This window comes from Phasianus colchicus, chromosome 8, assembly GCF_987193195.1.
Source record: "Phasianus colchicus chromosome 8, bPhaCol1.hap1.1, whole genome shotgun sequence".
In the NCBI taxonomy this organism is placed as follows: Eukaryota; Metazoa; Chordata; class Aves; order Galliformes; family Phasianidae; genus Phasianus; species Phasianus colchicus.
In genome coordinates, this window is record NC_143443.1 from 24,212,472 (window position 1) to 24,228,715 (window position 16,244).

General features: G+C 42.9%; 1 protein-coding gene across 4 annotated transcripts in view; it reads left to right on the forward strand.

Annotated features, from left to right (window-relative positions):
- NEURL1 (neuralized E3 ubiquitin protein ligase 1) overlaps positions 1–16,244 on the forward strand; it is a 134,930-nt gene that overhangs the window by 77,099 nt on the left and 41,587 nt on the right. For all 4 annotated transcript variants that reach the window (XM_031597533.2, XM_090145465.1, XM_031597534.2 and 1 more), the window contains exons 2-3: positions 1,778–2,019; positions 6,442–6,763. In XM_031597533.2, coding sequence (XP_031453393.1) covers positions 1,778–2,019; positions 6,442–6,763 — 564 coding nt within the window. The remainder of the gene's footprint in view (positions 1–1,777; positions 2,020–6,441; positions 6,764–16,244) is intronic.

Genomic DNA, 16,244 nt, shown 5'->3' on the forward strand with positions numbered 1-16,244 from the left:
TACTGTCCTGAAGAACTGAGTAAAGATAACATATTTGGCCCGTTGCTTTCTATCTTCTCCAATAATTTCTGAGGTGAAAATAAAATGCAAATATTTGTTAGTTTAAAATTAAGCCTTTTTTTCTTTTTTTAAATTAAGACATTTTCCAATCCTTATCTGTTCATGTTCCTCATGTGGGAGTATAAGAACATGTGGGAACAGGTGGAAATCTCATCCCCATCCACATTTTCTACCTGAGAAAGCTCATCCTGGGGTGGATTCTTCCATTTCCATAGAGCATAGTTGCCCTAAGTTTCAGGCATTGACCAAGGGTGGTTTGACTCATTCTCACCCAGCAGGGCCACCTTGTCACAACAAATAAGCATTCCACTAACATCCTTTCCATAGGGTCGGGCAGGACCCTAAGGCTCCATAACATGACTCCAGCAGATGCTCTGGACATATGCAGTGCTGTTATCAGAGCCTGTTTTGGAAGCTGTGAGTGGTTTTCATCACTTCATTACAATGTTTTAAAAGGGCATCACTTCCTATGGAGAGATGCAGCAGTTGTTATAATCACAGCCAAACTACCCAGTAAAATTAGAGCACAGAGGCAAGGAAGTTAAAATGTCTGTGCCTTTGTGCTGCACAAGTTCGTTTTGGTACGTGGCTGCTAGAAACAAGTTGGAGTTACAAAATTCAGATCTGGATGCACAGGTGACATGAATGTATATTTGCTATTAGCTTCATGTGAGGAACAGGAATGACAATGACATATTCCATGTAATCCTTAGCATCAAATCACTTCCAGCTGGTTTATCTCTCATTTAAAGCATTGATGAGAGCTTTTAAAGGTAAAACCATTTGGCCTACCTGCTCTGTTTTGAAGAGGTAGCACTGGGAGACAGAACAACAGGGGGATGACAGCAGAAAGCTAGAGTAGCTGGTGTGGAAGTTGAGTCAAAATGTTCTTATTGGAATCTATGTTTTTTGGTACTTGTTGAGTGAGCCTGAATCATTGCAACTTCATGTAGCTAGAGACTAATACTGCCCCAAAGGCTGTGAGAAACAAAGTCCAGGCTTTGTATTTCTACCTCCCAAGAACGATATTAGAGCTGTAACTACTATTTTTATAGTAGCTGTAGAAAGACATAACTGTCAGCAATGAGTTTGCATGAAGAATGGATATAATTAGTTTATGTAGCTTGTACATTTGAGAAATAGAGTTTTAAAGCATACTGTTAGTCATGCAAAAGCAAACTGACGTATTGCTAAGGTCACATTTGCTTTTACTGCATCCCTCAGTCTATCCTGGAATAATTCATTATTTTGTTGCTACTGTTTCTAAATCTGAGCATCTCCTCCCAAACATATGTGCACAATGCAATTTATTTGTGCACACAAGGAAAAGGAAGCAGATGACTTGTGTTTGGTATAATGATTGTTCTGTGCTTGAACTGCTGCAGATTCCCTGTTGAAAATAAACTCATGGGTCCTTCCATTCATGAACAAAGCTGCTGTTGTGACTGTGTTGGTTGTGCATTGACTCTTTGTATAGGGCCTTGGTTAGAGAAAGATGTAATTTCCTCCTCGCTTGATACCCTTGCTTCCTCTCTTTTGTCATTGTGTCATAATCTGCAGATAGGGACCTACGTGGCAAGTGGGATCTCAGCTGATGTTCCCGTCAGTAGAGGAGAGGGGAGAAGGGATTGTTGGTTGGTGAAAGAATCCAGGTGGGCTATTGCTGAATGGTACTCAAGAATAATTTGAAACCTTTGTTCCTTCATTCTACTTTCAGATTCCATAGGTGGTTCATTCCCGGCCTCCTCCCACCGATGTCACCACAAGCAGAAACACTGTCTCCCCATCCCACAGTGTGGAGCTCTGTCCATCACCCCTCTGCTTTTCCACCCCCACACAAAGGGGTCCCAGATCATCATGGACACAACACAGAAGGCAGTGAAGCGCCAGGCTAGCTTCTGCAATGCCATTACCTTCAGCAACAGACCCATTGTTATTTACGAGCAAGTCAGGCTTAAGGTGAGTAATTGATACCTTTCCTTGTTGGCATGATGGCTGCTGGGTGTATGTTGGAGTCTACCAAGCTTTGATGCTTGCAGCAGGTCTTTATCTCAACCACAATAAAAGCACAATAGTCAGATCTTGGCCTTTAAATGTCCTCAGTCTTTGTTGGTACTTCTGCTTTGGTCTGTCACTATAGTTCAAGGAATCATAGAACCATTTAAGCTGGAAAGACCACTAAGATCATCTCATCCAGCCATCAACCCATCACCAGTATACCAGTAGACCATGTTCCTCAGTTCCTCATGTACCCTTTACTTGAACACCTCCAGAGACAGTGACTCTACAACCTCCCTGGGAAGACTGTGCCGAAACCTCACCACTCTATCTGAGAATGAATTTTTCCTAATATCCAACCTAAATTGCCCCTGGCACAGCTTGAAGCCATTACCTCTTGTCCTATGGCTGTTATCTGGGAGAAGAGGCCAACTCCCACCTCACTACAACCTCCTTTAAGATCATTGTGAAGAGCCATAAGGTCCCCCTTGAGCCTCCTCTTCTTCAGACTAAACAAACTCAGTTGCCTTAGCTGTTCCCCATAAAACCTGTGCTCCAGATCCTTCAGTGCTTCATTGCCCTTCTGTGGACAAGCTCCAGGGCCTTGATGTCTTTCTTGTAGTGTGGAGCCCAAAACTGAATGTAGTACTTGAGGTGCAGTCTCACCAGTGCTGAGTACAGCATATGCACCTCTAGCCAACCAGGCTTTGCATGCATGCATCGTGCAAAGGAGCTTTAGTGGGCAGACTGAGAGAGAATGAGGAGTTAGCTACTGTATTTGGTTTCACAATGAGAGCTTTTCTTCCTATAAACAAGGAAGCAGTGAGGGTGGTCTGGAGGTGAGAGTTAGCCTCTCTTCAGCAAAGAGGTAAGAGGTGGAAAGGCAGGTGAAGTGGACCTGGAAGTGAAAGAGCTCAGCATGAGTGAAAAAAGGGTTTGGCTGAAAGGAGCAGTTACTGCTGTCAGAACTGCTGTCTGAGGAAAGGATCTTTCTGACAGTCTGCTGACTGCTTTGTTGAGTCAGTCTACTGACAGCAATAATGTCAGAGGAGAGAGCATTGCAGACATCACGTTTTTCTCACATAGACTGATATCTCTTCCTCTGTGTCTGTTGTAACCAATAGGATGGAGCTATAGCCCTTCTGCTGCAGCTCACATGAAAAGTTCAGCTCTTCCACAAACTCTGGGAGCTGTTTCTCAGTGGAATTCACCCTTCCCCTTAGGACATGAAGCATCTTTTAGGCACCCTAAGGAGCTTGGAGCGCTTTGTGTTTCATCTAGAGCTTTTTCCAATCTTTATGCCTTCCTACTTGCAGGACTGTTTTGCATTCCTTGCTCATTCTGTGCCTTCCATTGGCACAATGTGGTTCATCATCTTTGGCGGATTTAGCTTATAGCATACACAGAGGATCAACATGAGGATCTTTCATTTGTGCACTGTGAGTTTTCCAGGGCTTCTATCTGCACGTAGCAACTGAGTCTGGATGATCCTGCTGTTGCCCATCACTGGAGACTCCAGTGTGCTGGGACCTATGGCAGCACATCAGCCTTCCCTAAGAGCCAGAAGAGGGGAAAAAAGGGAAGAAGACACTTTCTTCTGAAAATGTAGGAGATTGCAGAGATTTCAGGCTCAGGCCCAGATACAGAAAATCCCTCCTACAGGTTTGCTTCATCTTCTGTGGAGTTCTTACTGCTTCCAGTCAGGCTGGAAACCCAGCAAGGCTTGCTCACATTGCCTAATGGGATTTTTTCCACATTGGCTAGCAGTTTGGGCAAACAACCGAAAAAAAAATAAGAAAAAAAATTGGGAGGAGATGAAAGCAACATTTCATTTTTTAAAACATTATCAAAGGTTTTGAGTGGGTTTAGTGGTTTAGGCAAAGGTTCTCTATTATTTCTTTCTCATTCTGAAACAATGTAAATATCTCAGGAAATTTGCACTTGTTTATCACTGTACATTTTAGGACTTCAGCTTGCGTAACATATATGAAAAATATTCATGCAAATGTTTTGTCTCTGCACATGAGGTTTGTGAGCAGAGCTCCTGCTGCGTCTATTGGAAGGTCTCATGGGAGCAGGAAACAGCAGGCTGCAGCAGAACTTGTTCCCTGGGGATGGATGGAAATGTGAAAATGCCTTTGTTTGCCTATGAAGTCCATCTCACAGTTACCTTGTTAATGTGTGCCTGTGGAGAACAGACTCTTCCAGGTTTTGTTTCTTACCAATTGAAGACCAGCCATGAACCCAGTCGTTCAGGTCCTATAAAATCTGAACTCCCTCCGGAAAACTAGAAGAAGGAGATGAGCGGAATGGATTCTGCATATTAAATATTGTCTCTGGGTTTTATTCTGAGATTTCTTTGCAGCTTTGAGTATCCCATCAAACAACCAGAACTGTACAGGGTTCAGGAATATTTCCTTTCTTCACTTCCAAGTACGTGCCCCAGTATGGTTTCTTCTGTGTAATTCAGGGCGCTGCTAGGGAGTGGGTTGACTTTTTCAGAAGTAACACAAGACAGTAAAGAGTAGGAGCCTGGACCTGTGGGAGAAGTCATAGCTTAGCAGTTTGGGTATGGAGTGCATCTTTTCCTCCCCTTCTGGTAACCAGGGTACCTCCCAAGTTTTTGTATTAGCAGTGGCTGCTGAAGAGAGAATTTGGTCCACCATTAACCATTGCCTTTTTTAGCAAAGCTGTGTATCCTATGTCCAGCTGTGTCTAATTCTTGGCAGGCTTTATACTGGATTTTAATTTGAATATTAGTTTGTTTGTGGTCAGATTGTATTGAGAACTGTTTATAGGTGTTGATTAATACATGGAAAGCATGCAGCCTAGATTAGCATATGAATATTTACTTCATGCAGCCTCTGATTGCTGTGAAGCATTGGCAAGAGACTGTGAAAGAGTAAATTGTGCGAATAACAATGAGGCCATATTTATCTCAGTCCCAAAAGCTTTTAGGGCTTGCAGTAGATTTGCTACAATAAATAATGCTGGCTGCTTCTTGGAGTGCATGCATATTCCCTGTTTTGGCACAGACATGCCTCATCCGACCCCTGCCACTGGGGACATGTGTGATACCATCCCAATGCCATCAGAGATATGAAAGAGCAGCCCGTGATTCCTGGGAGCTGAGGGCAGCTCTCGAATGTTTGATGCTGTCTCATGTAAACAGTTGAGGTGCTTGGCTGGGTTGAGGAGGGATAAAGAGCAGCACTTGCTTAACTGAGGAGCTGCCTGACGGTTGATAACTCCTTTCTGAAGCCCTGAAGTGTTTTGTCTGAGATATTACTAAAGCAGAAATCTCTAGGCTTGTTGCGCTCACTGGGGCAGATTTGCCTTGGAGAGGAACACGTGAAGAAAAAATGCAATATTTACAAATGTTATTAGGAAAGAATTCAGAAATCCAATCCCTGGGAGCATCATCTCCACCTGAGGTTCTGCTGACACCACGGAGACCACCTGCTTCTGTAGGAAAATGAAGACCTTGTGCCAGGGGAGTGTTTTGGGTGTGTTTAGGACCCATTGCCCGCTCCCCTCCTGTCCTCTTCAGACCAAGGTTCAGTTCAGTTGAGAAAAAACCAGTGGCTCTGAAGGCGTCTCTGATCTTTTTTCTGATCTCTTTGAAGAATAGAAGGGCGTGTATGAAATATGCAGATTCCCAGAATCTGTTAACAAATGCTTCTAATGCTTAAATATTTGGGAAAGCACAACACAGCCAAAATTAATAGATTTTCCTGAAAAAAAAAGATAACATCTATCTTTGTGCCCTAGCTGTGTATTTAATATGGTTAAAGTCTTTAAACTTTGCTTTTCCACATGCAAGTCCTCTGCTGAAAGATATGTGATTTCATGCCGTCTGACAAGATAGAGAGGAGTAAGATTGTCTCCATTTTAGCTGGGAAACCCACAAAACCCTATGGTGGTGGCTGAGATTCTGAAGCCAGTGCTTTTCCTTCAGGTCCTGAGGAATCCCATCATCCAGCCACTGCGGAGGAACATCTCTGCTGCTGCAGATGCTGCCTCAGTTGAGATACAAGCTCTTACGGCCATTTTTTGGCACATTTTGTGAGAGGACTGTTCTTAGGGCAAAAGGAATTACCCTAGAAATAGAAGTTGAGTCATCATGCAGCTGTAATTACATTTCATCTCTCCCCATGGATTTAACGTGATTCTTTTTTTATATGTGCATTGTATCCCAAGTATGCAGCCCTGATGTTTGCAGACCAGACAGCTACAGCAGTGTTTGGTGGGTAAAATGATTCCTAAATCTGGTGGGCTCACTTGCATGGTGGCTTTTGGTATTTGACGGCACAGATTCTGTGGTGTGTATAAACGCAGATGTTTGAGTGCCAGATGCTGCTAATGCTGCTGTTCTCTTCACAGATCACCAAAAAGCAGTGTTGCTGGAGCGGGGCTCTTCGACTTGGGTTTACTTCCAAGGATCCTTCAAGGATTAACCCTGACACCCTGCCGAAATACGCATGTCCTGACTTGGTTTCCCAAAGCGGCTTCTGGGCCAAGGCTCTGCCAGAAGAGTTTGCCAATGAAGGGAACATCATTGCCTTCTGGGTGGACAAGAAGGGACGGGTTTTCTACCGGGTGAATGACTCTGCTGCGATGCTCTTCTTCAGCGGAGTGAGGACGGCTGAGCCCCTCTGGGCTTTGATTGATGTCTACGGGCTCACCCGCGGGGTGCAGCTCCTAGGTGAGTGCTGCGTGAGCCGGGCTTGTGACACTGAGCCATCCCCCTGCCTCTTCCACAGCATCTCGCCACCCTGGCCTGTATTAGTTTGAGACATAGCACTTACATACCATACCAGTGGGAGGTGGGAACAACCACTGCAGTGTATCACTAGAAGCCGTCTGTAACTGGATTTCTGCTGAAAGGCATCGTGCTGGCTACACACTGTCCGAGCATTTTCTGGAGCGTGGCACATACCTTGTAAAACCTTTCTTTATATTTGACTTACTTTCCCCAAGCCAAAGTGGGGAAATGAATTTTACATTTTAGGGATGATTCCTGCCTGGATGACACTGTTGTGATTCTTTGTCTGGGTTAGTGAACAGATTTTAAATATGGATCTCATCCAGATTACTGAAGGAAGCTGTGGCTGGTTTTGCAAAGGTGTTGCTTTCACAGAGGAGTTAGATTCATGCTCTGGAGCCCAAGGATTGGAAATGCAGATGGAGCCAGAGGACTGGGACTACTGAATGCCCATGTCTTATGCTATCCTCAGCTAAAACACGGGTTGTTTGCACTCCTGAGGACTCAGGCTTGCCCCAGATGTGTGGTCTTGGCAAAGTTTGGGATCTTTGTGTTTTTCCATTTTAAATGAGCCACGTTTTGACAGTTCTACCTCCTTTCTGTACTGTTTGTTGCACTAAGAAATACAGCAGCAGGTCTGCCTGTAGCAACCTATGTTGCATGGAAGACGTATGTGGGTTCAGGATATGAAGAAACAGAACTAACCTCTTCTTCCTGCAAAAACTGCTGGCCCAGGATTGCACAAGGCAGAGGAATTAAGGGATTTCTCGGCAGCTTTTTACTTTCTTTTAGGAGTAGAAAGATTTATCTTTTGTTGTGAATCAGGTTGAGTCAGAGCCACTGGGCAACCATCCTTAGGCCAAGAAGGTGATATTTGAATTGAGCTCTGGAATCTGGGCAAATGTCACAGTAAGGACTCAGTGAAGAGCTTACAAATGACTCAAAGCTCTCTGTACTGCTCTTATGAGATTTGGCACCTTGGGACTCCTCTGCCTGATTAATGAGGGCCATAACTCTGGATTATGTGTTTCCTTTCAAAACACCCGAGAAATGGTTTCCTCTCCGTCATCCACCCCTGCATTGTCCTAGCGTCTTCCATATCCTTTTTCACAAGGGAAATGTGATTCTTGCCAGCCACTGATTTGCCTCTAATTTAACAGGCTCCGAACTCTCATTGCAGCCCTGGTGGGTATAAACTCTCTGAATGAAGCAGGCAGCTTCTGAGTTTACACAGTTGGCGTGGAGCTCAGATACATATTTATAGCATGTTCCAGCAGCCTTCAGCAGGCTTTAATACTAGCAACTGTGCTGAAACATCTTAGGCTTGAGTTCTCTTTATCTCTATTCATTATTACACAGAACTAAAAATCAGAGCGCTGAAAGCCTTGGCTCTGTCGTCTCTGGATCATATAGGCATACCCACAGCAAAGCTCTGCATGTGTGTCAGTGTTGTAGACCACACATATAGTATGGGACAACTTGCCAAAAACTCCCGGGACTTGACAAATGGATTTCATAGCTTAGCTATGAACATATGGTCACATTCAGCCCAGCACGGCATGCAGGGCATCTGATGGAGGCTGGGGATGCTGGAGTGGTATGTTTAACAGAAGAGCCTAGCATTCACATTCCAGTTCAGTGATTTATTTCCTCCCCCCTTGATGTGTTCCTTGCTCTTGAGCCTCGCTGTTTTCCCAAAGGTCATAGTGTTGCTGTGTCAAATTGCATGCACTGCTTCCATTTGATTTTATGTGTGCTTCACCCAGGAATCTGACCAAAAGCTTTACCATTTGTGGTGGTTGTCTTTCTGTTCGTTGCAGAATTATTGCCTCCCTGCTCCCAATATGTAACTTCTTTTCCAAAATCAAACTTGTCCTGGGGAAAGATGTGCAGCAGTCAGTGCCGTGTCACTGCAAAATCCCTACTTGCAGGGAAAGCTGTGTGCATTTACGTCCCCAGAAGTCAACTTCCAAACTTAGCATTTTTCTTATCTGCATTACAGTAGCAGTCCCAGCCACAACTGGGGACCCAGTAGACCAGTGGCCAAATACAGTTAGACTATTCCTTTCTTAGAGATTTACAGGCAGAATTAGGCTTTACATTTAGCTTCCATCCCTGCTGCTAATTGGACATTGAATTACTGCTGTCATTGGCACAGGCACATGTGGCTGTCGGTGTCCCTGAGTTTGAATGCCCCTGCTGTAGGCACAGAAGCAGGGTCCTGTGAACAGCTTATTTGACTGCTTGATTTTGTTCTGAAAAAGGTAAAAAGGGCTTGTATGTTCCACTTGGTCTAAGGGAGGTTAAAATATTGAATATGGATTGTGTCTTGGCTGTCACTGCTGGAGTGAGTGTAAATGGGAGATCAACTTAATCCACTTTGCAGATAACTTCAGAAATAAGGTTCACTGTCCCAACCAGTCATGGCTGGGAAGCTGCTCCTTGCTATCATCACCTCTACACACATTATACAGAGGAAAGGTCTTAAATTCACCCAGAAAGCTCATGCTGCTACGAGCACAAGCTCTCAAGGGCTCACATAGGAGAGGTTGTTGCAGTGAGGTGCGTGGAAGATTGGTGTTTTAGAGCATGGGTTTCAGCACAGATGCAGGCTTAAGTGACCTGTAAACATACCCTTATACAGTGACTCTCCTGCTGACATGCCCAACTTGAAGGCAGGATTGTTTACAGCTCTGCTTCCCTTTTTGGGCAGCTAGTTTTGCACAAGTGCACTTTTACATTCCAGGATAATTTAAAGTAAAATTTAGTAGAATTGTGCCTTAGCTGTATGCTATCACTTCAGCATACACATGTGCTCTTTCAATCTTTAAAATAGAATCCGAGAAAAATGGAATATAAGCCGTCTACTGCCTTGCTGCAATAATAAAGCATAAAGAGGAGAAGGAAGGGACCAGCTGTTTAACTCTTGGGTCTTCTTCAGCCTTGGGGGAAGGATGGCAGCTCATAGGAACCAAATGGTAAGACCACATTGGTCTGCTTCTTCCAGACAGTTGGCTAGGAGGGAGCAGCCAGGTGGTTTTCCTCTTTGTCCCATTCATCACCAGTATAGTCAGCAACCAAACACTTTTCCTGTTTATTATTTCCTTCATACTCATCTCCCATCCATATTTTCAGTATTTCTAAGTTGTCTCAGTCTTTTATCAGTAACAGCTTGGAAAGCTAAAGATCATTTTATTCAGATTGGCACACTGAAAGACATCTGTTGAAAGCAAAGCTTCACCACCTCTGGTAAATATAAAATATGTAAAAAACTGGCAAGACCTTGCAAACCAGAAAGATTTTAAATGTAAGTCTTTTCCTGAAGTAGAAACAGTATGAATATAACTTCAATCACAAATATGTACTCAGATCCTGTTAGAATTAACAGTCAGTGCTGCCTATTACATTAAAAAGTTAAGAAATCTTGTCTTTCTCAAGATTACCGTGTCAGCTTCTTACTACTTTGTGTTTGCTAAGTATCAAAAGTCAAAATGTTGAACTGTTTATGGATGGATATTTATCCATCTTGGGACTCAAGCTAGTGCACAGTTGACAAGGAAATGGCACGTTTTGTTGGGAAAGAAGGGAGCATGTTTTTCTTTCTTTACCTGTGTCACTTCTTAGGTGAATTGAATCTCTAGCTTGAAGGCACCTTTAGAAGAAACATTAAGTAAGCCTCAGATGAGGTGGATTTATGAGCAAATTTCAGGTGTGAATGGTATAAGACTGATGCTAAACATGATTTATCACACGCATCTGTAATTTTACCATGTGGTTATTGCTATTTTATTTTCTGTGTGCAAAAATTTACTTTCCATTACCTATGGGAATCCATTTCTTTTGCTGCTGTGACACATGCAAATGAACATGCTGATGTGCTGAGAGTGGCTCTTTCTAAAGGAAATTGGATAATCAAATATGACTGCCGTGTATTTTTACAGTGCATTGTTGAAAATGGAAGCTATAAACTATCTGCCCTCTCTGTGGAAGTCTGTGACTATCTGATGGAAAGAAATAATATGCTTTTAAACAGAGTTCTTCTTAATGAAGGCAAGATATACACAACCTGCAAACAGTCAGTTGTCATTGTTTTTCTGCATCTCTGTAGGGGAGAGAGGATTTAAATTGCTCATAAAGTTTTATTGTCTGTAGCTCTTGTCTCTATGGCAGCTGCAGGAAGCTCTCTGACATGGCTAGAAATGTGAAAACAGCCCAATAAATAACTCATCTCATGCCATTTTAATCAATTCCTGATTTGACTTAGCATCTCTGGAGGGATGTATTTTTCCAGATGTGATAGGTACCCAAAAATTAGCTTGCACCCCAGAGTTGTCTGTCTTCTGATGCTGATTAGGCTGCTGGGATGGCCCTTCCAAACAAACCCAGGCTCATCTCAGCTGTTTCAATGCAGTGCCCTTTTTTTCTTCTCTTTGCTGGGGCAGCCTCTGAGGGATTGGCCCTTCAGTCTTGACTGAAGGTCACGATAGAGTGTTGGATTAGGAAACTGCAAGGAGTGTGTTCCATCTGTTGCTCACAGGTGTACCACTGCTTTCTGCTGAACTACCTCTTCCTTACTGGGACTGCTCGGGGAGCTGAAGTGTTACTTAATGAGAACAGAAGGGACAAAATCTGGCATATAAGGGGCTATTGGCGATAGGTACGTGACCACAAATTGTATCCATGTTGGAGTCAGGAGAACCTGCAAGAGAACCTGGGTGGAAATAAACTGGAGAGCCTGGCTATTGCTGTCAAGGCTGAGAGAAACGAAGGCGGTAACAAGGCAAAAGGATCAGTGGAAAATAAATTCTGTACTTTGTCAAGTTCCCTTAGTTCTAGTAAGCTGAAGTATTGTTCCTAACACAGGTGAGAAAGGCTATAAAGTATTTTTCATGTTACCCATAAAAGCACAAGGAACTGTGAAATCTCTGACAACTCTAACTGGTGTTTACACAATGGGTATGTGGATGCTGTAGTTGTACTGACAGTGCATAAATATAAAACATGACATCTTCACACTAAATATCTGTTCTCATGATTGATTTGGCTGCTGCTTTAAGGAGGAAAATATTCAGGTTTTCACTAAGAAGTTTATCTTTCCTTTGCTAAGTGCTATTTCTTAGTGTAAGTATGGGAGCTGTAGTCTGGAAACAGTGATTCCAATTAAAAGTGCTTTGACCTTATCTTACATCCACCAGAGGTATAAACTCCTGGAATAATTGAATATATACTGAATTTACCACTCAGGCTCCTGTTAGTTGTAGAAGTTTCCAGTGTGGGCAAGGCCCTGGAGAGTAAAAACATGCTGCAAATGGTGTTCTCTTGGGAAAGCCCCATAGAATTACTTATGTTAGCAGAGGTTTTGGTATTTTGATTTAAATCATTACGGTTAAGATATGCTGTGATTTTCTTTACAAAATACCTTCTCCCAATTGTTACTTATGTGGCGCATAATTGCATTTGCCTTGGTTTGTCTAATGTGGTTTCTTTTATAGTTGTTTAAGCAATAGAAGTCTTCAAAAAGAAAGGCAGAGAATGCACAGGTTTAAGGAATTAATCTCTTCAGATTTATTAATATCTTTCTCAAGAATACTCAGCAAAATAGTTTAAACACAACATACCTCATCTTTTAAAGCTGAAAGCTGAGTCCTCGTTGTTTATAAAGTTGTGGCTTGACAGAGTCAGTGTGCATTTACCTCACTGAAGACAGCTGAAGCTGGAGGTGAGTTATAGATTTAAGCTGAGTAGATGATCTGGTAGAAGAATATAAATTTATTGTGCTAATCTTGCTATTCCAGCTGCTCCAGCTGTAGAGGCCCTTTCCCCTAAGGCCTTATGACAGATGATGGCTAAACATTGCTGATAGGATAAAACCAGACACTGGCTCTGTACAGTATGTATTCACTGGCATGAGGTAGCACTTTGCCATTTCAGTATCTAATTGGCATCACAGCCTCTGATTATGCAATCCACCATGCAGAGGATGTGACTGTTATCTCTCTAGGTGTCTAGATTATTAAAGAAGTTTGACACCTTTAATGAAATTAAATTACCTTTTCCATCTGTATCAGCAGCAGAGCTAAAAATGAGATTGTATCGTACTCTGAAGTCTCCGTTTGTTCTCCCACTTGTATAAGCAGAACTGTTGCTGGGCTCAGTCTGAAAGCCCTTACCTGTACCATTACTCCTGCTGTGCTTTACTGGTCTGAGCTTGCAGCTACCTGTGGGGCTGCTCTGGTTTAACAGTGAGTGGAACCTCACCCCGGCTTTTTGTGTAGTCACCACTTCTCTTTGGCCAAACACCAAGCAACAGAAGCTCTTCCAGACTCTGCCTGTCCTGTCTTGAAGAAAACGAGCAGTTTTGGCTGAAGGAATCTTTGCTGATCCAGGACTTCTTCCAAGTACCCTTGTCAGGAGAAGAGACCCTCTAGGGGGTCTACGTGAGTGCAACTGGTCACAAGTGGATGAAAGATGGCAAAAATGCAAGTGGTGGTATCTAGTTGTGTAGATCCAGATTTTCCATTAGCAGCTTGGATCAGCACTTGCTGTTGCCAAGGTAAACTGCCCCGATATTGCTAATTCATGGTGCTTCCTTTCATCAGAAAGTTGTTGTCCACCATGAGTGTATGCTTGATGCCTACTACAAGTAGTTGGCCTGAAACACTGTCTCACAGTAAATCATGAGGTCTTTACCAAAATATTTCAAAGGAAATTCCCATCCTATTTGCTCCTATTTGATTTTGAATTGGTGCATTTTTAGTCTGTAGCTAAGAATATAAGTCTGATGAATCAGATTGTTGGCCACTGAATCAAATCTTGTATTGTTGGCTGGTGCTGGTGAGTGTAGGAAGATGAAAATCTCTTGTGATGCATCTGGCCACTGGTGGAACCCTTCACAGACAATTAATTCTCTTCAGGAAAAAAAATAAATGTTTAATTGCTCAATCTTCTTTTAAGAGGATAAAGACCACTCCAGGGAAAAAGCCTTTAGAATCCAGTAATCCTATTGCTGTGCTGGTGCCATGCCAATAAACATCTATGTGTCTTGCATGAAAAAAACCAAAGGCCTTGAAATCTTGAATGCAGGGCATCCTCCTTTTCTCTGCACACCTCAGTCCAGAGGACCCCAGCACCTTATAGCTTTGTAAATGTTTGTCTGATCTGGAAGTGCTGATGGCTCAATCAGTGCTTTTCTGCATTACCTCATTTTGCTATGGGGTTTCCCTGGTTGTTCTTCTTTGCTCTCTTTGGTGTCTGTAGGCAGCAGCCATGGCCCTCCTGTGCCGTTCACAGGAACCAGCTGACCACTCTGTTGTCTCAGCGTTGTTTTGAGTGAAAGCATATTTTTGACCAGAACACCAGTCCTGTTGGTTTCTATTCCTCTTTGTAGACCTGCTTGGTTTTAACTGGATCTGACTAGTGATTCTATATACTGGAGTATGTTCCTGTCTGCATCGAGCCTTGATGCTGCCTGCATTTGTCAAAACACTTTCTATTGCTCCATTCCTAACATGATAAAGTCTGCAGGTCTTGACTGTAATGCTGCTTGGCCAGGTGGAAGGAAATTGGCCTCATGCTGAAGGTCACTGCTGAAAACAGGTGGAAAGAAAGCTGAACTGACAGAGAATTTCACTGTGGAGCTGCAGGGACTGGCAATTTCAGCTCAGCTTTATTGGCTCACTCAAGAGAAATACGTAAATTATTTGTTCATAGGCCACAATCACTGTCATGACTACTCATGCTATAATTTCTAGTGCTTTGCTTTAAGATGTGGAGCTGAAATAAGTGTTCCGTAGGAAAGAGATGAACTCCAGAGAGTCTAAATAATGATCTGATGGTGAGGCAGAGTGCTCTTTGAGGCAGGGCAATAGATGCAAGTTGGTGGAGGAGAAGTTCAAGTGGGAAGTAAAATACCAGATTTTAAAGGTATATAGTTCCCAACTATACAGATCACACATTCTCATTTGGTCAGAAGACTGCATCAGCTGCAAAGCCCGAATCCGACAGGATGGTTAAATGCTTTCCCACCTCTTACACATATGTGGCTGTGTCCAGTGTGCCAGAAATCAGGTTTATGGTTGGGTAAATGTTAATTCACATTCCTAAAGATAGCTATGTGCTTAAGTGGCCTGATGGATCTTTTTCTTTACCATCTGCTTGTTATTGTGTTCTGTGCAGGGTTTGCTAGGTCAAAACCAGTGGTTAATCAGTAATCAATGGCAATGCAGAGGGATCAGGCTCTGTGCTTAATGGTATTTCTGGCCTGAGAAGCAAAGCTCTTTCAAGAGGAGAAAAGTGAGTGTGAGTAGGGGAGGCTGGAATGTGCTGCAGAAGCTGGAGGAAAAGTGGGGAGATTGCCTCCCAGCAGTGCTCATTTTTTGTGGAAAACCTGGCTGGTTTCTATGCAAGAAGGTTTATATCGGATCCAGAGGCATGAGGTGGGCAAGAATATGCAAGCATGGAAATAGGGTGACGTTCTGGCTGAAAACAGTGAAAGAAGAGGTTTGGCAAAGCAGGTTTGCTTGTATTGACTTCGTGATGGTAATTTATGACACAAAAGCTTTTTTTTTTTTTTTTTTTATTTCTTTTCCCTTTATCTGGACAGTACCTTGATGTTGTTTGTTCTCAGGTGTTAGGAGTCTTTGAGCTGCTTTGCATAGGTCACTTCGGATGCCTGGTATGTTCCTTGCAGATAAATCAGCTCTTCTAGCATGCCAGCTATGTACTACTGATGGCCTTCATAAAAGGGGTCACTAAGAGAGAGGAGAAAAACAACCCTTGGTGAAACATGAGTCAGACATTTCTTACACTCCATATTAGATTGGTGTATTTCTGTTCTTCTCTTGATAATATCTATTTCTCTTTGTGCTTTTATCATATAGTTAACTTATTATAGAAGTCTTCTGCTAATGATGAACATTGAGAGATCTGTCTGTCAAGGTGCACAGGCTCTATGAGGAAGGAGTAGATACTCTTGGCCAGTGGTTTGCAATGGGAATTTCACTCTAAGATCATGTCTGTGAAATTTGCTGCCAGATAAATTCCCATCCATCAAGCTGCACTTTAAAGTCTAATCTTCCACTTAGTAGCATCTCTACAGCACTTACTTGAGATGTATATTGAATGCAGTGTTTTGTCTGTCCACTGTAACTAAACTCTCTGCAGCAATTAATGTAAATTAGTTGCAAGCATTGATTAAGAAAGGACTAGTTATGCCTACCAGCATCATTTCTTTTGACAAACATTTGGAGCTCAAATAGCCTGACCTGGTGTGGGTAGATTCACAGTGAGCTCAGCTGACAACACTTGATTGACTTAAAAGCTTTGCTGACAACCACAGAAGTGAGGGGAAAAAAAGCCCATCCCATCTATGAGAATGGCACAAGGGTAAATGATGCCACTGGACAAACCCAGGCAGTGATCT